Source organism: Schistocerca gregaria, chromosome 4 (genome assembly GCF_023897955.1).
Source record: "Schistocerca gregaria isolate iqSchGreg1 chromosome 4, iqSchGreg1.2, whole genome shotgun sequence".
Lineage (NCBI taxonomy): Eukaryota > Metazoa > Arthropoda > Insecta > Orthoptera > Acrididae > Schistocerca > Schistocerca gregaria.
This window is the reverse complement of record NC_064923.1, coordinates 523283254-523305546: the sequence shown is the minus strand read 5'-3', so window position 1 is coordinate 523305546 and position 22293 is coordinate 523283254. Positions and strand designations below refer to the sequence as shown.

The following is a 22293-nucleotide window of genomic DNA, read 5'->3' as shown; positions in this document are numbered from 1 at the left end:
TCTCTGTCCAGTAGCAATCATCCGTCCAGTGTTTGTTCTGCAGCTTCACCCAGGAGTCATTCTCTCTTTTGTTCTGCAGCTTCACCCAAGAGTCATCGTGTCCACTAGTTCCTCGCTGTTTTCCAGCCCGCGCTCACCGCACATCTAATTCGACAGGCAACAGGGTAGCCCCGAAATTCTATTTTGCCCAGTGGGTACCGACGGAACGGTGCTGTCATGGCATGCATACACACAGTATAAACGATAATGTTTACAATTTACTTCAGTCGTTTACGAAATGCCGAAAAAACAATTTGATACAGGATATTTGTTGTCTATCAGGGTGGGAAACAACCTTTAATTGTCCTACAGAAGCCACCTAAACTATCGCGCAAGTGCACCGTGAGAGATTTTCAATATCCCCTCGCCCTGTTATTTCACCATCTTAGTTGGCTGTTAATTTAATTACTTTCATTAAAATGATGTATATTAAGGATGTGAGGATAGCAATTAAAGTTTGTTGAAACCAGTCGACCACATCTGTAATTCATGCGATCTGGACAAATAAAATCTCTTCAAGTAGAACGCTATGTCTGATAACCGTAATTACAAATTTAAACTATCCTTCGAGGGCCGTGAAAGAAATAACACTTTTTTAAACATTACACAAAAACTAATTACGTTAACACTAGACGTATCACGTGTGTAATTTCTGACCCGTGAGGGGTTTTCGAGGACCCTACTCCTCTCCGTAATCATCGTAGGACCAAACGCTCCCGTGAATTTGCATCATTTATGTGGTGGTACATTTCACCAAAATTTCATATCCCTACCAAACATAGAAGTACGAAAAATTTACCTTTTATAATAGTAGTACCATGTTGGTCATTTTGACACATTTGCATTTTACCGTAATTTGATATCAGTAACACCTGTTTTCAAACACTGAATAGTTTCTGGGCGTGCCTCGACGTTATTCACGATATGTAGGAGTATATTACAGAATTGGCTTAGAGATCAATGTCAAGAAAACTTCGCTGATGGGATAAGAAACGCCTAAGAATATCGAACAAATGCACAGAAATTGGTGGCGATTACTTGGAGGAGTAAACAGAAAATTGTTTTTATCTAGTACACCATAATTGCTGTACAGCCACTTGTTTAATTATCGAATGACCCTCGAATATGACAAAGAGGAAAAGTTACACAGGGCCTTCTAGTTCATTTTAAAAAGGCATTTGATGAAGTGTTTTTGTTAGGCAAGTACTATGTACACGTTTGTACACTCACAGTAAGAGCCTGCGATACTCAATCCAGAATGTAAATAAAATCCCTGAGAATTCCACAAATGTTTTGTACGCCTTCTATAAGGATTTAGAGTGTAGAGAAAACCATTCCAACTGCGAATTGTTCGCTTTATTAGTTATTTCGTTCATCTGCGGTTCACGCCTTCATGGAACTACATTAAATGTTTGAAACACCGCTCCGCAGCGTCGTTCACACGAAATGTTGACACATCAAATCTGAGTAGAAACTTGAACTTTCGAGGATGATCCCCATTGCTTTTATTAGCATGAACTGATTTCAGAACTTTTCAATTACTTGCTTGGAACAGTATCTTATGCCAAAAGCCTTATAATAAATTGTTACTTGCTTCTAATACCATTTTGAGTTACTGTTGAAGAAATATGCTCTCATTTCACGATCCCAATCAAGTGCAAAGGTGGACTATAAATTCCTTATCTTTTCACCGTAATTTCTCGTTTGTGGTGCAGCTGTCTGCTTAAAATCACAGTATTGTGCCATTATCTCGTAACGCTCTCCCACAGACTCTCGCTCTCGCTAACTACTGCTTGCCCAGAATGCCGGACATAATGTGCGGAAGTTATGTTCCTGAAGTAGAGTACTTGAGGAGGAAGAGAGGAATAGCAAAATTAAAAATGAGGAAATACGGAGAAAAATGGAAGTTAAGAAAACGTTTATAGCTACAATTGAAACAGAAAGACTATTTTGAAATAGGCATCGCGAAAAAATACTCATCTTTCAAGATGCCCATTGCAAAGCACAAGATGACCGAAGCGATTATTGCAGTGGATACGCTCTGGAGGAAGAAAAAGAGGTAGACCAGTAAGAATACGGAAACAGGATGTAGATGTAGAAATGCTAACTAGAGATCTTAAATGTGGAGCCTGGATGGACAAGAACCAATGGAAAATGGGAAGCGAGAACTAGCACAAAATGTGTCACATAGTTTAACTAGTTGTGAGAACTTCTTTTTAATGCTGATTGGCCTGTAGTACGATCAATCTGAAAAAAATCTTGGCGTAGTTTCCTTAAACTTTCGTCACAGTTTCAGTGCCCTGCTATTGAATACATCACGTTAATTTAAACAAGGTCAACCATTAGTGCTTTATATCATGCATTGCAACTAGCCTCTCCTACGCAGCGTGAAGCGCGATGAAGCACGCTGTCTGCACTCCGAGAGGGGAATACGAAGAGCGCAGGCAGCCAATTACAGCCACAGGTCCGGAAGGACTGCGCGCGCTCGTAGCCGCCAACCAGTCTTGATGCGCAGTTCTCGGCTAACAATTGTTAAGTCTGTCGTGCCGCTCATTCCGCCCACCCCTGGGAAATTCCAGTGAAACACGGCCAGGCCCACGCCTCGCCTCGTCTCCATTACATAATATCCCCCATTTCACTGGTGGCTTCAGTCGTTAGCTGGCAACTGGTCCCGAGTGAGCCATTTATCAGCTCGACAACTTTTCTCCGCGATTGTTTGCCAGACGACCGTCGCAGGAACGTGAAAACGATGAGCTGCAACGAAATTGCATATCTCTTGCTCTTTGCACTTACTTGCATTGGAAGTATGGAAAGAGCGCGTTCCAAAAGTAGCTTGTAGTTATGTATTTCTAATCTGAGCTTAACATAACAAATTTTCCTGCGAACGTCGGTGCACCACCAAGGATGAAAATGTAGGGGTCATCTGCCTTTCAGTGGCTTAAGTGGCAATTAAAAAAACTCCAAACTTTCTAAAGCTAAGCGTATTGCAATTTCAGCAATAGCGACAGGAAACTCCTTAAACTAACCATGCCAAATCTGTTAACAACTATGCCGACCTTGGTCCGATGTGGGATAAGTGCACAACAAAGGAAGAAGAAGGTTGCACTCCAAGCTAATATCTTCGTTCCTACAAGACCGAAACTTAACACTCGGTCGATATTATGGGGGGCACATAAGGAAATGTAGGTAAGGTAAGAGAATCAAAATCCTAATGGCCGGACAGAGATGTGTGCTTTCGAATATGAGTCTATTTATGAGTTTGGTGCATATGAATGATATCATGGGACATGCGATTAAAAAATCTACATAGTTGCTGTCAGCCCACTATCCATCACATCCCCGTAACCAAATTGAGCCGTTCTTCCTGATTGGCAACGAAGAATACCTGAAACATCAAATGAAATTGGCCCTAAAACTACGTAAATCATCGTTCCAGTATCCGACAAAGAAGCTGTCTGGCACCAACTTTAATTTCGGCGCTCTTTTAGAGCATGCTAGTAACGACACATTCCCTTCTCCCCGAATGCATTAGCGCAGTTTAGGTACGTCTGCGTCTGGTGCGCTCGTTATTGATAGTATTCTATTTTTTGTTTCATTTGTGATAGACTGTCACAGGGATGCAGAAATGATAGGTGTGGATGTAAGTGAGAAACTAAATGAGAAGCAACTGAAATCAATATAAAGAAGGCCATAGGACCTCCTAATAGCACATTCAGCACATTATGAACATTTTGAAACGAATATGCTGAAGAACTGCCATCTCCTCTCGCCCGCCTCCCCCCCTCCCCCGCGCTCTCTCGTGTACCCTCTCCCTCTCTCTCTCTCTTCTCTCTCTCTCTCTCTCTCTCTCTCTCTCTCTCTCTCTGCCTCTCGCTCTCTCTTCTTCCCAGTTTATCCCATTTAAAAACGGGGGAGCTCGTTCCAAATTTTAAGAAGGGTTGCTAGAAAGATGAACAGATCCACCTCACTTACGTCGATTTGCTGTACAGTTATGGACTTGACCAGCAGTTTCATGTTCTGCTGCACAAGGTTTGTTAAGATGGCATGCGCACGAGATAAAACAGTCGCAATATGATTGTCTGGCGCCAAAAATCAAAACCAGTAAGTTAGCGATTAGGAGTAAGTGATTATTTTTACGATCTAAAGATACATACCAGTTCCTTTAAACATGTGGTTTCTTACTGACTCAACATCATAATAAAGATGAAATTTAATATAGGAAGATCTATATGCGCCAGCAAGTTGATACTGTAATTGATATGATGAGAGAAGTCAGATTTCACTGTAATTTCTCAGCGATAGGTAATATGTGCTACGTAAAACCGAAGGGATACTACGAAGGTTGGAACTTCAATAATGGCAACCATTTATTTACAGCTCTTACAAAATAGACACGTGTTTCAAAGTTCTACTGACCTTCAAAGTAGTCACCAGCATTGTGTATAGCCCGTTGCCAGCGATGTGCAAGTCGTAGGATACTCTTAGCAGTGCCAAATGTATTGACAGTACGAGTGGCGCGGTCTATTGCCCGACGAATTTGTTGCAGTTCTGAAGCGAATGCCATGAAGTGTTTCCTTCAGTTTCTAAATCGAGTTGAACTCACGTGGGCTTAAGTCTGGGGAGTGCAGTAGGTGGTATAGCACTTAGCAGCCCCATCAGTCAAACAAATCAGTAACAGCTGGCACTGTACGTGCTTGAGTGCTGTCCTGCAAAATGATGGTCAGGTCCTGCAGAAAGTGTCATCACGTCTGTCTCTATGCTGATCGTAGGTTGTTTTTCAAAATTGAACAGTGCTATACAACCTGCTGCACTCCCCTGACTTAAGCCCTCGTGAATTTAACTCACTTTGTAATCTGAAAGAAACATTTCACTACATTCGCTTCGGAACTGCTACAAATTCGTCGGGAAATAGACCGCGCCGCTCGAAATGTCAACACAACTGGCACTGATAACACTATCCTGCGACTACCACATCACTGGCAACGGGCTATACACAATGCTGGTGACTACTTTGAAGGTCAGTAAATTCTGAAATACGTATCTATTTTGTACGAGCTGTAAATAAATAGTTGCCACTATTATAGTTCCAACCCTCGTATTCTGGCCGCGGACAAGAAATTATGAATGGCTTGCAGTGTGGTTGAAAAAGGACGGTGATGTTATGGGTCGTATAATGCATTCAGTTGTTTCGCAGGTTTCTCAAATTAAGAGAGGGTATGAGCAAGGCGCTTGGACGTACTCACAGATCATTTGAATTAGGCATCTGAGAGTAGATTATGGATGTTTGGATCGTGTTTCGTTGTTGAAGGACCAGGACAAACAATCAACAAGTCCAGAAACCACTAGGACGTAGCTGCAGGTTGTCTGTATTAGTTATTTGAGCGTTGGTGATGGGTGAAAGAAACGTATTGTATGGTTAATGTACGAGACGTGTAGAAATATCTGGATCCTTAAGAAGCTATATAAGGAAAGTGATTATCGATTTTATAATCCAGCGAGCTCGAAGGCGAATGAGGAACCTAAGTGCGTGATTACAAGTTGACTTGGTGTGTGCAATCTAGATGCTAAGTAAATCCTAGTGTGTTAAACCGTGGTAGGTGTTTCAACATGTCAACTTGTGACAGTTACACATTAAAAACGAGTAGCAGCACGCGGTTGCAGAGTGCAATACCAAACTGTTTTCTCTAACATTGCGGAGTATACAATTTTCGCAGGCGATAGTGTCGAATAGAAGAAGAAAAAGAAAGCTCTCAAATATGGGCTCTAATGCGCATAGCTTAAGAATTAAGAGGGCTTGTTCATCTTCGATACTGTGAAACGCATCTCTTCAACAATTATCTCTTTGGTTTCCATATTTTTAGAGGAGGAAGTACGGATAAAAAAATTGTCTAGTAATTAAGGCTCTAAAATGCTTTCCTTATAAGGTTGCACAGTAGAAGAGAAGTGATTCGCAATATAGAAGATGAACAAGTGCTCATATCTCTTAAGGTATACATTTTAGAACCTTGTTTACGAGTCATTTTTTTCTTGTTTTGGTCCATACTGCCACTTCTGAAGGTTGCCTACCCCACATTCTTATCTCCAAATTGACACATTTGCCCTTCTGCATCATCCACGAAAACTTGTAACACCATCACGGAATTACGTTCTGTATAGCGGCGGCTTGAAACGTAATTTTTATGTAGGATGGCGGCGCTCTCTATGGCCACATATATTTAATGTGTGGCGCTTGGCTGCTTAATACCTGCAGTTGCTTGCGTATGTCCAATGAAACGTGTCAGTAAGAGAAATTTACTTGTGACTTGTGTCTGCTCTGCAGTTTTAATTTCCAACGGTTGCTGTTCTCCCTGTAGACTACGCATGTGTTCGCTATATATCGGGTGATCAATAAGTCAGTGTAAATTTGAAAACTGAATATATAACGGAATAATGTAGATAGAGATTGTGGTTCGATGAACCCTCTGCCAAGCACTTAATTGTGAATTGCAGAGTAGTCATGTAGATGTAGAGGTACAAATTGACACTCATGCTTGGAATGACATGAGGTTTTATTAGAACTAAAAAACTAACTATTGCTAGACGCGTGAAAGATCTGTTGCGCTCGTCGTTTGGTGATCGTGTGCTCAGCCTCCACGTTCGTCATGCTTGGCCTCCCAGGTACCCAGACCTCAGTCCGTGCGATTATTGGCTTTGGGGTTACCTGAAGTCGCAAGTGTATCGTGATCGACCGACATCGCTAGGGATGCTGAAAGACAACATCCGACGCCAATGCCTCACCATAACTCCGGACATGCTTTACAGCGCTATTCACAACATTTTTCCTCGACTGCAGCTATTGTTAAGAAATGATGGTGGACATATTGAGCATTTCCTGCAAAGAACACCATCTTTGCTTTGACTTACTTTGTTATGCTAATTATTGCTATTCTGATCAGATGAAACGCCATTTGTCGGACATTTTTTGAAATTTTGTATTTTTTTATTCTAATAAAACCCTATGTCTATTCGAAGCATGTGTTTCAATTTGTACCTCTCTAACTACATTATTCCGTTATTTATTCAGTTTTCAAATTTATTCTGACTTTTTGATCACCCGGTACATTGACGGAAAAATATCGTAACACCAAGGAATTGTGCAACATAAATGAAAGTTGGTAGGCGTGTTTCTACATCTCGAAGGTGGTGTCTATTCAAATTTCGCACCAATCACAAAAGAGTACCACCACTATGAGGATTCAAATCAGATTTGGTTTGAAAACATGCTGTAACGGTCGTGAAAATTGGTTACCTTTGAGGCAGGGCGTGGTGAGTTGATATTAGTCAAGGATGCCTTTATGGTTACTAAGACGCCATTATCAGCACCTCTCTGAGTTTGAACCAGGTCGTGTAACAGGCCTACAAGCAACTGAACATCCCTCTACGACATTTCAGAAAGACTTGGCAGGAGTGTAGCCACTGCACACGACTGCTGGCAGCGGTACTCACGAAGAAGTGCTGCCGGTCGGCCACAGAGGACTACGGAGGGAAGAGACCATCAACTTCGGCGAATAGCTCTGGCACGTCGGACTGCACCTGCAACAGCAATCTGAGCAGCAGCTGGCACCACAGTAACACAACGAACTGCTACAAATCGATCTGAAAGAACATGCAATCTTGGTTGGAAAACTGGATTTTTTTTCTGTATCCTACAGTAAGGTGTTTCACATTATACAGCACGCCTTGAGATTGGCCTACGAGGAAAGCATACAACCTTTTATATAAATCTCATGACCCTCATTCAGCAAAATTGGACTACCAAGAAAAAATAAAACAACAACCTGGCAAAATATGGTGTTAACCACATAGGAAGCCGACCACGGAAATGTCCCAGTAGGCACCGTATGTGCTTAGCACCACATTTTGTCCGTAACTTGTTTTATTTTTTATTGCTAGCCAATATTGCTAAATGTAGGTCACGCCATTCATACGAAAGGTAGGATTTTTTTCTAGTAGACGAATGTGAAGATGCCTTGTATTGGGCGAAATGCGTCATTGGTGGACAAATAAAATTAAAATCCAGTTTGCAACCAAGAATGCTTATTCTTTCAAATCGATTTGTACCTCTTCGTTATGTCAATGTGGGGCCAACTGCTTCTCAGATTGCTATTGCAGATGCAGTACGATGTGCCAGAGCTACTCTTTCATACTGATACCACTGGTTGCTGTATCACACCGCCATGGATTGGATAAAGTTCTGTTACAAATCGATTGCTTGTAGGACAGCTCCGAACCCGACTCCCTGTAGCGTGCATTCAACTAACTCCAAACAACCAACCGCCAGAATGAGATTTTCACTCCTGGAAGAAAGTTTTAATCTGCCAGGAAGTTTCATATCAGCGCACACTCCGCTGCAGAATGAAAATCTCATTCTGGAAACATCCACCAGGCTATGGCTAATCCATGTCTCCGCACTGTCCTTTCTTCCAGGAATGCTAGTTGTGCAAGATTCGCAGGAGAGCTTGTGTGCAGTTTGGAAAGTAGGAGACGAGGTTCTGGTGGAAGTAAAGCTGTGAATACGGGGCGTGAGTCGTGCGTGGGTAGCTCAAGTGGTATAGCACTTGCCTGCAAAAGGCAAAGGTCTCGAATTCGAGTCTCGGTCTGGCACACAGTTTTAATCTGCCAAGAAGTTTCAGCCAACCGCCGTTTTGCGAATTCATCGGTGTTAAGCGACAGCTCATTGGAGGGCAGGGTGGAGATCTGTCCTGAAAAAAGTTGGCTCTGCCTTGGTGCCAGTGATGCCCGTGTGCTGATTAGAAGGAGACCAGTTCGGGGCCTGCAACCAACCTGCCTGCTTGCTGCACACAGTGGACCTACCCCTAGAGTTATGGTGTGGGCTGCGATTTCATGCGACAGCAAGAGGCACACCAGTGGCTGTTCCACTCACTCTGACTGGAAATCTGAATGTTAATCTGGCGATTCGACCTGTTTTGCTACCATTGATGCAAAGCGTTCCAGGAGTATTTTCCAACAGGATAACGCTCATTCTCAAACCGTTGTTGTAAAACAACGTGTTCTGCAGTCTGTGTCTCTTCCTGCTCGATCACCTGATCTGTCTCCAGTCGAGCACATATGGCACATCATCACACGGTAACTCCAGTATCATCCACAAACAGCCGACCAAGTCTAATAGCTTTGGAACTCGATCCCACACACTGCCTCCAGGCACCTGTGCAACACAATGCCTAGACGTTGGAATGCTTAAGTTCAACAGTCTGCCAGTTACATGGGTTACTAATGTACCAGCATTTCTCATTTGCAATGGCTTATCTTGCGCTTAAGTGATCTTGCAATGTTGATCATGTATATTACCTAGACAAATACACTCCCGAAAGTTTCATTACTCTGTATTACTTACTTTTTGGGTTTGCTATTTTTTTCCCGACACTGGATATGTAACGTGTGACATTTGTCTGCTTAATTTTCGCAGCTGGTCGCATGTGTCGAGTGAAACACGTGGATAAAAGAAATTTACAGGAAATAAGTTTGTACACATGGAAGAAGCCTTGAGATACTTGAAGGTATCAGATAGTTTTATAATGGTAAGACAGAGATTCAGGAACCAGGATTTAAACTGTAAGACATTTCCAGGAGCAGATGTGGATTCTGACCACAATCTATTGGTTATGAACTGTAAATTAAAACTTAAGAAACTGCAAAAAGGTGGGAATTTAAGGAGATAGGACCTGGATAAACTGAAAGAAGCAGAGGTTGTAGAGAGCTTCAGGGAGAGCATAAGGGAACGATTGACAAGAATGGGGGAAAGAAATACAGTAGAAGAAGAATGGGTAGCTTTGAGAGACGAAATAGTGAAGGTAGCAGAGGATCAAGTAGGTAAAAAGACGAGGGTTAATAGAAATCCTTGGGCAAAAGAAGAGATATTGATTTTAATTGATGAAAGGAGAAAATATATTGCAGTAAATGAAGCAAGCGAAAAGGAATACAAAAGTCTCAAAAATGAGATCGACAGGAAGTGCAAAATGACTAATCAGGGATGACTAGATGACAAATGTAAGGATTTATTGGCACATATCACTAAGGGTAAGATAGATACTGTCAACAGGAAAATTAAAGAGACCTTTGGAGAAAAGAGAACGACTTGCATGAATATCAAAAGCTCAGATGGAAATCCAGTTCTATGCAAAGAAAGGAAAGCAGAAAGGTGGAAGGAGTATATAGAGGGTCTATACAAGGGCGATGTTCTTAAAGACAGTATTATAGAAATGGAAGAGAATGTGGATGAAGATGAAATGGGAGATGCGATACTGCGTGAAGAGTTTGACAGAGCACTGAAAGACCTATGTCGAAACAAGTCCACAGGAATTGACAACATCCCATTAGAGCTAATGATAGCCCTGGAAGAGCCAGGCCTAACTAAACTCTACCATCTAGTGAGCAAGATGTCTGAGACAGGCGAAATACGCTCAGACTTCAGGAACAATATAATAATTCCAATCCCAAAGAAAGCAGGTGTCGATAAATGTGAAAATTACCTAACTGGTATTTTAATAAGTCACGGCTGCAAAATACTAACAATTCTTTACAGACGAATGGGAAAACTAGTAGAGGCCGACATCGGGAAAGATCAGTTTGGATTTCGTAGAAATATAGGAAACGCGTGAGGCATATACTGACCCTACGACTTAGAAAATAGATTAAGGAAAAACAAACCTACGTTTTTAGCATTTGTAGTCTTAGGAAAGCTTTTGACAATATTGACTGGAATGCTCTTTTTCAAATTCTGAGGGTGACAGGGGTAAAATACAGGGAGCCAAAAGTTATTTACAATTTATACAGAAACATATGGCAGATATAAGAGTGGAGGGACATGAAAGGGAAGCAGTGGTTTGGATGGGAGTGAGACAGGGTTGTAGCCTACACCCGATGCTATTCAATCAGTGTATTGAGCAAGCAGTAAAGGAAACAGAAGAAAAATTTGGAGTAGGAATTACAGTCCATGGAGAAGAAATAAAAATCTGGATTGGCCTTGTAATTCTGTCAGAGACAGCAAAGGACCTGGAAGAGCAGTTGGAGGGAATGGACAGTGTCTTGAGAGAAGGGTGTAAGATGAACATCATCAAAAGCAAAACGAGGATAATGGAATGTAATCGAATTAAATCGGGTGATGCTGCCGGAATTAGATTAGGAAATGAGACACTTAAAGTAGAAAGGAGTTTTGCCATTTGGGGAGCAAAATAACTGATGATGATCGAATTAGAGAGGATATAAAATGTAGACTGGCAATGGCAAGGAAAGCATGTCTGAAGAAGAGAATTTTTTAACATCGAGGATAGATTTAAGAGTGAGGAAGTCGTTTCTGAAAGTATTTGTATGGAGTGTAGCCATGTATGGAAGTGAAGCGTGGATGATAAATAATTTAGACAAGAAGATAAGAGAAGCTTTCAAAATGTGGTGCTACAGAAGAATGCTGAAGATTAGATGGGTAGATAACATAACTAATGAAGAGGTATTGAATTGAGTTGGAGAGAAGAGAAATTTGTGGCACAACTTGACTAGAAGAAGGGATCGGCTGGTAGGTGGGCGCTGATGACCACGCTGTTTAGCGCCCGTAAACCTCAAACACACACACACACACACACACACACACACACACACACACACACACACACACACTCTGGTAGGGCATATTGTAAGGCATCAAGGGATCACGAATTTAGTACTGGAGGGCAGCGTGGAGGATAAAAATCCTAGAGACTAAGAGATGAATACACTAAACAGATTCAGAAGGATGTAGGTTACAGTAGTTATTGGGAGATGAAAAAGCTTGCACAAGGATAGAGTAGCATGCAGAGCTGTATAAAACAAGTCTATGGACTGAAGACCACAACAATAACAACAAGATGTGACTGCTCTATAATTTCAATTTCCAACGGTTTCATTTCCCTGTAGATTATACCTGCACACGCTACATGTGCACAGCACGTATATATGTGGTGACTGACGATGTGGTCTGTCGCAGCAATGCCGGGCGAGGTGCCGCCTCCATACGCGCACCAGCAGCACTCGGCACTGCTGTCGTCACCCCTGGCGACCGTGGGCGGCGTCGGCGTCGTCGGCGGCGGAGTCGGCGTCGGCGTCGGTGGCGGTGTGGGCGCGGGCGCCTTCACCGCCCCGGTGCCGGTGGGCGCGGCCAACGGCTACCTGCCGGCGCCGGCCCCGGCCGGCAACACGACCATCGTGGTGCGCGACCGCGACCACTACGTGGGCGGCAACGGCGGCGCCGACTTCGCGACGGGGCTGATGATGGGCGCGGCGCTCACCAACTGGGGCCACGGCTGGGGCTGGCACCACGCCGCCAGCGACGTGCACGTGCACAACCACTACGACGTCAACAACACCGTCATCAACAACGAGCACCACTCGGCCACGTACGTGCACGAGGACTACGCCGACCTTGGGTTCGACGACGGCGACTACGGGATGGACTGCGGCGGCGACTTCGGCTTCTAAGCGCCGCCGCGCGCCCCTTACCGGGGAGGAAACGACGCCCCGCTCTGTGTCTGCAGTTCGGTAGACGCCTAGTATTTTGTACTGCAGGGAATGATACGAAACTTTTAACGGCTAATTGTATATTTTGCACCTAATACTACTTTAAGTAGTAAGTCTATGTCTATTATTGTATAAATAAGGAGAAGAAAAATCGAAAACGTGTAAGTCATGTACACCAAGAGACTATAACTTTGCGTAGATCGCTCACCCACTACAGAGCGCCTCAGAACAGCGAAGTCGCTGCCCGTCAACTAGAAAGTGTAGAAACTGAGTCAACAGTGCCGTCGGATAGAGCCTTGTTCCCCGCCCCATTACAGTGTGGAATTGAGTAGCTCGCTATCTTTTCTCAGACCTTTGGTTACACAGTAGGTCTAGCTGATTCTTGGCAGTAAGTTTTGCACCTAGAAGACTCCATGAAATATTCGACAACGTTCTATGTAGCACAGTTAACGCCATGAGCTGTATTATTGGTTTCATTTATATGCATATATGCAACTGGTTCTGTATTACGATTTTCATGCCCCTGTGTGAGCCCAGGTAATCAAAGGAAATATCGCCACTCCCCCCCCCCCCCCCCCCCGTTTTTTTTTTTTTTTTTTTTTTTTTTTAAGAAGGCCCGGAAACCATAGGCATCCTCAAAACTCCACAACCTATTTGTCATGTGTGGAGTTTTGCTGACGCCGATAGTGTCTGGGTCTTCCACAAAAAATATGGAAATGACTTCCCTTTGTAAACCTAATTACCCAGACCAATAGAGGGGCATGAAACTATTGTGACACGGAAATCAGATTTCTGTAAATTACTCCAGTGGATGCAGTTAATGGTGTTAACGTTACTACATATAAATGTAACAGCCGTCTAGAGCCCACTAGAAGAGGGACGTACGGAAATTCAAGATTCAGGGTATATTTGTTTTACGATCGTTAGACCTTGGTCCAATGCATATTTCCGTGCCCAATCATTCGTTTAATAACGCTGGAGACATCCGTATTTTCTCAATTAGGCAAGCTATAGATACCTAACTGTTTATACGTCACAGCGCAAAAGTCGGGTCGTGACGTCGTTATACTGCCGATTATGATTGCAGAGGGACGCCCACGTGCTATTTGGTGCTTGTACTGCGGAATAGCTGGTTCTGTTTCCTTTAATTAGCCTTAAGGCTCGCATCTTATTTCTATTAAAGTTGCTTTCCTGCTTTTGGATTTCTATTGTATCCCTGTACATCCTAACACAGTAATGATTGGATGATGATGAAACTATAGTATCCAAAAAAAAAAAACATTTGGTGCTATTGCAACTGATCATTTATGCATGTTGCTCATGTGACAATCAGTCCTCTGTTCTCTAAGCAGGAACTTAATGCTTCCTTTACTGTTTGCAATATACACTTACCGTAGCTGCAAGAAATTCTGTGTACATCTGCTTTGGTGCGGGATCGTGCCTTACACGACGGCCTGATGCTTATGTTAAAGAAAACCACCAAGGATGAAAATAAAGGCTATGAAAGTCTCCATCATACAACCGAAATGTCTACGGCCGGAACTGGAATATCAAGTTCTTTAAATAAGCTGCTGTCAATGTTGATGTTAGCAGAGAAAATGTTTCAAACGAAGTAAGTTATCCTTGATGTCTAAGCTCTTGATATTTTCCAACTTTCACATGCAAAAGTGTAAGTAGTATGTTCTAATTTTTTCAAAGAACACCCCGAGCCCTTCGGATGGAAAACAATCGTCACTTTGGTCCTAAGAGCGAGTAAGATTTCATTGAGTCTTTCTAACAGCTATAGGTTTCCGGAACAAAGACTAGAAAAAACTTCAGATGCAGGGAACAACATTTTTGAATCACTAATGCCTCAAGACGTCGAAATAAGCGTACAAAATTCCTCTGATCGGGATCAGATACGAGATTTTTATGAAGCAGCCTAAGACTCATTATTTCTGAGTGATTCCCCGCCAAACATATTCGGACAAATTCTATCTTCGGTGACACGGCAGTTCATTTAAGATGACGGTCCGCCGGAAAAGCTCGTTCTAGCAGGTCGGGAACGGCTAGAGTTAACGCCATACAGTAATCCTAGCCTCACACTGAAATCACTCGTAGACACTACTCGGAATATTTCCCAGTATTTTCAATCCGTTTTGATCGTATTTTTGCTGTAGTTGTGACATATACATTTAACCCACCACTTTAAATTTAATGACTTACTTCAATCTATGATACTTGGTCACCTCGCGAGCCATCATCCCCCAACGCTACATACATTCTGCACTCGGTGTTGTATAACTTCGAACGAAGCAGGCACTGCATTCTACATTCTGAACACTCGTCTTATTCCACAAAGCAGTAGCGCTCTCTCATCCTCTTTCAAAATCTTAAGCTGTTAATTTCAAAAATAAAAGAAACAATAACATTCTGGAGACAGTATCACTTCTTTTGCTGACCAAGCAACAGTCGTTGTCTGTGGATACTGCTCATCTCTTCTCTTTCACGACTGTAATGGTGACATACAGCGTTTAAGAGCAATATCAGAGCTGGCAGCAGGACGTAATGTTTTCAGTTTGTTTCTGTACAGATACTCTCGGTCCAGTAACCGTACTAGAAACCGTTTGCCTAGTCCAAAGGGTCCTTCAGGTTTATGAAAGCAGAATAACTAGATGCCAGTTAAGTCGACAGCTACTCTTATTTCCTTATTTCTCTAAAACTACATCTGTCATTGTAAATCTACTCGTCTTCTGCACTAGAAACTGATTCTACGCACAGTTTTAATATGCTACGAAATTCCAAATCGGAGCACAGTCGGCTGCAAAATAAAAATTCATTCTGTAAAAGTCTGTTAATTGCTTGAGAAATTTAACTGATTCATATTCCTATTTCATGGACTAATAAGCCTTGGAGTGTCATGGTTCCCTATTTAATCTCACTTTGCTGGACTTCAGAAGAATATGGTAAAAACCGTACAGCATATCGGGTTACAGTTAATCGGTTCTGTTGGCCGTTAAGATACTTTGTGGTTGACAGCAGTGATTACAAATTCTGTGAGGCACCTGTATAAACTATTTCCTTGTTTGTTTCGTATTAAAGCACGTCAAAACCTTTAATAACTATTTAATTCCATTGTCGCGGGTACTTATTTCTGTAGACAGAAATGCAGAATAGGAAAATAGCTCTTTATGTTTCATTTAGTCCTCTCACCGCGTATATAAGAGCTTGTTCGATGTTTCTTAGATTTTTGTGAGCCATGTAGCCGAGAGTTTGCTTAGAAATGAGACTTGCCACTCAAAGTCCTTTGAAATTTCAAAGGATTTGTTCTTTGACCTGTATACAACAAAACCCTCCGCCCAGCGCGTAAAAACGTTCGTACCAAACTGCATTTTCAGAAGCTCTAGTGTTTGTATGCGGTCGCGAATCTGCGAAAGTAGTCATTCGCTGTAGCGACACGGGTATGCATGTTGTAGTAGGTGTAAATGTTGTCTGAGTAAGTCTGTGCATGTATAAATATATGTACATATGTATATCTTACATGTATTTATGTGTATACACATATTCGGTGTTGTGCATCTCAACGTCACAATTAGACACTCAGGAATTAAACTGTTGACATGTGCGCCTAATCAAATGTTTTGGTTTGTCCGCCAATGTTGTATATAAGACGAACTGATTATTTGGTTACAAATGTAGCTGAAAATATTTGAAAAGAGGTGCGTCGTTTCCTCCCTGAGAAACTAACACTTATCCTTAACTGAACTAAAGAGAGATGTCTCAAAACTTTGCGGTGTGAAGAGTGCACTATGGATAAAATCAGAAAACTTCATATTTACCTCCTCAGTGAGCAAGTCTTGCAGTTCTTCGACTGGTGGCAGATCAAACGGTGGTGCAAGTGACTGACTCTTCTTCAATCTGAAATGGGGTCATCGGAGTATCCAGTGTTGGTGACCGCGGCTGTACTACGTGTCGGCAGATGGACACTTATCTTTCCTGGCATCACAGCAGAATACAAGAGCTGCATTCTCACCTTACACCACAGCGTCGCCAGACAATCCGGTGCCAGGTCCTTTCAAGGTGTGAAGGTAAGCCATCCAGGAGACTCGGCGTGGATATTGCTGTTCAGATTTCCCCAATGGCGCAGGATCCATTTCTTTCTATCCTTTGTCAGTCAGCTTTTCGTAATCAATATAGTTTATCTCCATTTATAATGCTTTTTGGTGGCTGCATCGTTACTTGCCATAGTAAGACATGTATAGTATTGCTGCATGAATATCGCGCACGGAAAATTGGCCACGGTAGTATATTTAGTTAATAGCACCACTTCCGAAAGTTTGTTCTGCCGTATAAGAACTGTCTGTTGTTGTTTACAACCCCCGTAAATGTCAATTTTTACTTTTATTTAGACAACGGTTTTAATCTTGTGTTGTCTAATCTGACAGCAAAATGAAATATTAGTGAAATTATCTCCAAAGTCCAGTATTTATACGTGAGCACTGACTCCCACAGTCGTTTTGCTCAAAGTGTACCATGATCCATCTTCTATGATTGTAAACATGGTTACTGGAGCGTGACAATAATGAGTTCTTTTTTACCTTCAAGATTGCAACAAGCCATAGTTGAGCGTCTCGCTCCTTGTGCGGTGACTTTCCTGCTCACACTCCCATTCCACCCGTGGCCAGTCCCTCCACTGCTACCGTCTGATCGGCAGTCACTTGGCGTTGTTTCCCCCGGGTACACCACCTGCGCTTCAACGTCATAATCATATGGGACACTCGCAGGGACTGACAGCAACAAGGCAACAAACAAGCGCCTTTTCCGTGGTCGTCAAAACATCTGATCTTCTTCTGTACAAATTATTTTCTTCAGGGTACTTTTATGAGCAAACAGCTACATTAGAGGAGCACTGAGTTGAATGCCAATGTGGATATTCAAAGAATTCCTTAATCATCTGGGCTTTAATAAAAATATGGGGTGACAGCTGAGGTCTCCGAGGATATGGCCACCTTACTTATCCTGCCACTTAAAAGGAATTTTTTCTTAAATTTTTTCTTAAATTCTTATGTCTGTCATAAATAAGGTTTCAAAGAAAACGAAAACTTATGTTCTGAATTTCACACAACATGATAAAAGAACAGCAAAACTGAAAGTAATGAAACTTTAAAGAAAAATATTTTAAATATACGTATTACACGCGCTTCCCTGACACAGTCTAACTAGAGGAATTGTAGGGAATCTAAATGATACACCTAAACAATTGGTACGTTATAGAAAATACACTTCCTGGAAATTGAAATAAGAACACCGTGAATTCATTGTCCCAGGAAGGGGAAACTTTATTGACACATTCCTGGGGTCAGATACATCACATGATCACACTGACAGAACCACAGGCACATAGACACAGGCAACAGAGCATGCACAATGTCGGCACTAGTACAGTGTATATCCATCTTTCGCAGCAATGCAGGCTGCTATTCTCCCATGGAGACGATCGTAGAGATGCTGGATGTAGTCCTGTGGAACGGCTTGCCATGCCATTTCCACCTGGCGCCTCAGTTGGACCAGCGTTCGTGCTGGACGTGCAGACCGAGTGAGACGACGCTTCATCCATTCCCAAACATGCTCAATGGTGGACTGATCCGGACATCTTGCTGGCCAGGGTAGTTGACTTACACCTTCTAGAGCACGTTGGGTGGCACGGGATACATGCGGACGTGCATTGTCCTGTTGGAACAGCAAGTTCCCTTGCCGGTCTAGGAATGGTAGAACGATGGGTTCGATGACGGTTTGGATGTACCGTGCACTATTCAGTGTCCCCTCGACGATCACCAGAGGTGTACTGCCAGTGTAGGAGATCGCTCACCACACCATGATGCCAGGTGTTGGCCCTGTGTGCCTCGGTCGTTTGCAGTCCTGATTGTGGCGCTCACCTGCACGGCGCCAAACACGCATACGACCATCATTGGCACCAAGGCAGAAGCGACTCTCATCGCTGAAGACGACACGTCTCCATTCGTCCCTCCATTCACGCATGTCGCGACACCACTGGAGGCGGGCTGCACGATGTTGGGGCGTGAGCGGAAGACGGCCTAACGGTGTGCGGGACCGTAGCCCAGCTTCATGGAGACGGTTGCGAATGGTCCTCGCCGATACCCCAGGAGCAACAGTGTCCCTAATTTGCTGGGAAGTGGCGGTGCGGTCACCTACGGCACTGCGTAGGATCCTACGGTCTTGGCGTGCATCCGTGCGTCTTGCGGTCCGGTCCCAGGTCGACGGGCACGTGCACCTTCCGCCGACCACTGGCGACAACATCGATGTACTGTGGAGACCTAACGCCCCACGTGTTGAGCAATTCGGCGGTACGTCCACCCGGCCTCCCGCAAGCCCACTATACGCCCTCGCTCAAAGTCCGTCAAGTGCACATACGGTTCACGTCCACCCTGTCGCGGCATGCTACCAGTGTTAAAGACTGCGATGGAGCTCCGTATGCCACGGCAAACTGGCGGCGGTGCACAAATGCTGCGCAGCTAGCGCCATTCGACGGCCAACACCGCGGTTCCTGGTGTGTCCGCTGTGCCGTGCGTGTGATCATTGCTTGTACAGCCGACTCGCAGTGTCCGGAGCAATTATGGTGGGTCTGACACACCGGTGTCAAATTGTTCTTTTTTCCATTTCCAGGAGTGTATAATATTTGAAGGGACGCCAACTCATTGTGTGTCGGACGATAGCACTGAAGGGGTTGACGACCGATGACGTGGGAATGGAATTTGCTCATACTCCCATTCCATCTAACGCAAAAAGTGGTTATACATTGCTACTCCCAGTAATTATAATGGTTCAGATTTGATACATAACATACAAATGTAAATGTGAGAACAATGATAAATGCAAGAAATTTCCGCAACAAGCCAAAAAAGGTAATGTCTGTAAAAAAAAGTTATATGGAGATTTCAGCACCTAGAATCCGTACTTATTGTCTACTTTAAAACCTCCAGTTTGTAATCACATACCCAGTCATTTCAAATTATCTGTGAAGTGGAATGACATGTGTTATTTACCTCGTGCTGGCGGGTTCGCAGATTTTTCACATCCTACAGCGCATTTATTTACAGTATCAGCTACAACAGAAAATAGATGTCAAGAAAATAATGGACTTTATTCAGAATCAAGAGATCTTGAGTATCATATACAGCCGGGAAAAATGTAGCACTCTCAGGGGCCAGGTCATGTTATTGACAAGTGAAGTGACGGGTAGTTCATAATTGTATGATTATACAGTAACAAATGCAGGTCAAATGAAACAGAAACTTCACGGTAAAGGGCGCTCAAACAGTCCCATTAGTACACAGCGTACTCCTTCTGTCGGGATCACAGGCGTGTGTTTTGGCATGTAAACGATCATATACGTAGCGAATGGCATCCTATGGTAGACTGACCAATGCATCTTGCTCCTTTTGTTTCAATTCGGTAACTGGTATCGCAGGCAGTGGAGAACGTGTGAGTTCGTCCTTAAACATGTCCCGTACGTGCTGAACTGGAGGGAGATCTGGTGAACTTCCTCGCCAGGACAACCGTAATTTCATAGCTTTATCAATTACTTGGGGCTGTCGCGTGAAAGCTTTTAACAATGTAAGGGGCAGTCAAATGTAAGACAGGTGGAAAGAAGTAAACCGTTTATTATTTCAAATGTAATCGTCATTAATTGTTAATACATTCATCCAACTGTTAAGTTGCCTCTGGAATCATGAATGTACTCGCGGGCAGACACTTTGCCAAGGTTGTTTCGTTACGTTGAAGAAATTCCTCTGGAAAGCACTTATACACTCTTCATATAGTCTCGATCTCTCCACCCGAGATTTCCATACTTGTGGAGTCCTAGAGAAAGACACTCATGGCCGTAAATTTGCTTCGGACGAAGAGGTTCACGCCTATGTACAATCGTGGTTCCGTAGGCAACCGAAAACAATTTCCGATGAAGGCGTGAGTGCCTGGGCTCACAATGGGATAAATATATTAACAGCGTTTGTGATTATATATGAAATATCAAATATTTTACTTACTTTTTCCATATGTCTCGTTTTCATTCGACTGCCCCCTTCATTACTGCAAGCATCTCGTAGATAATTAATTGGCAGTTATAGTATAGTTAATTTATTGTGCCACTTCTGAAAATGGTTTGGCCATATAATATGTAAGATGTGTCTGTTAATGTTTATGACCCTATAAATTTGAATTTCTACTATAATTTGTGCTACAGTTTTACTTCTGTAAGTCTGATTACAAAAAAAAAAAAATTGTGGAAGGGTCGGAAACGTGCAGTATTAATACACTCCAAGGGGAAATAAAGAAAAAGACTAAGCAGCACGAAGGAATTAACCGAATTTCTGAATGGGATGGAAATCGGTAGATTTGATGTACGTGTACAGACAAACACAATTCCTGAAAAAAAAAGATAATTTAATCAAGAGAAAAAGCCTTACAAATTTAGCAAGTCAACAACGCGTTGCTCCACCTCTAACCTTCATGAGACCAGTTATTTGGCTTGTAATTGATTACTAATGTTGTTGTATGTCCTCCTGAGGGTATCATGGAATCCAACTGATGCGTTGGATCGTTAAAATCCCGAGCTGATGGAATAGCCCTGCCCATTAAGCTTCAAACGTCCTCTATTGGCGAGAGATCCGGTGACCTTGTTGGCCAAAATAGGGTTTGGAAGCGCAAAGACAAGCAGTAGAAACACCCGCATGTGCGAGCGGACATTGTCTTGCTGAAATGTAAGCCCCGGATGGCTATGAGAGGCAACAAAACGGAGCATAGAACATCGCCGACGTACCACCGTCTTATACGGCTGCCGCGGGTGGCAACCAATGAGCTCCTGCTATGAAAAGAAGTGGCCCCCAGACCATCACTCCTAGATGTCGGGTCGTACGGTAGGCGATAGTCGGCTTGGTATGACTTCAGTGATGAGACCAGCTTACAATGGAGTCCCCACGACAAGGGAAGACATGTCTGGAGAAGCTCAAAGAGTTGTGGGGGACCAACCTGGATGTCGCCCGCCGCATGGCCCTACAGCCAGGAGTGATGTTCCGGATGGCTATTAAAAATTTCATAGCAGGACCCTTTTGGTTGTCATCCACGACAGCGTTACAGCACAGCGGTACGTTGACGACATTGTACACCCCACCATCCTGGGCTTACATTTCGGCAAGATAATGCCCGCCCGCACTCGGTGAGAGTTTCTACAGCTTTTCTTCGTGCTTTCCAAACCCTACCTTGACTAGCAAGGTCACCGGATTTCTCCACAACTGACAAGGTTTGGAGCATTATTAGCTGCCCCCCTCCAGCATGCTAGGGTTTTGACATAATGTGGCACGACGTCTCTAAGGAGGACATTCGTCAGCTCTGTCAGTTAATACCCAGACCACAGGGGCCACACGTGGACCAACCCATCCATTGCTGACTTGCTCAGTTTTTGAAGGTCTTTCTCCTGAATAAATCGTCTAATTTTTCTACAAGCCCCTGTGCATGCACATCGATCTAGCGATTTCCGTCAAATTTCAATAATTCGTTAGTGGCGCTTCTTTTTTTTCCTCCCTTAAATTGTACTTGAGCTCTAACTGATACAACCTTGATGTTGACAGTGTCACATGACCCTTATTTTGGCCCGCCCGGTTGGCCATGCGGTCATGATGAGCTTGTTTCCGTTCTTGAAAGTCTGCCTGT

At 43.3% G+C, this 22293-nt stretch overlaps 1 protein-coding gene across 1 annotated transcript in view; it reads left to right on the top strand.

The window, feature by feature from the left end:
• Positions 1 to 22293, top strand: part of LOC126268031 (uncharacterized) — a 460342-nt gene that overhangs the window by 421315 nt on the left and 16734 nt on the right. Inside the window, exon 6 of the mRNA XM_049973453.1 lies at positions 12056 to 16652. Within this exon, the coding sequence (XP_049829410.1) occupies positions 12056 to 12546 (491 nt within the window). The 3' untranslated portion in view covers positions 12547 to 16652. The remainder of the gene's footprint in view (positions 1 to 12055; positions 16653 to 22293) is intronic.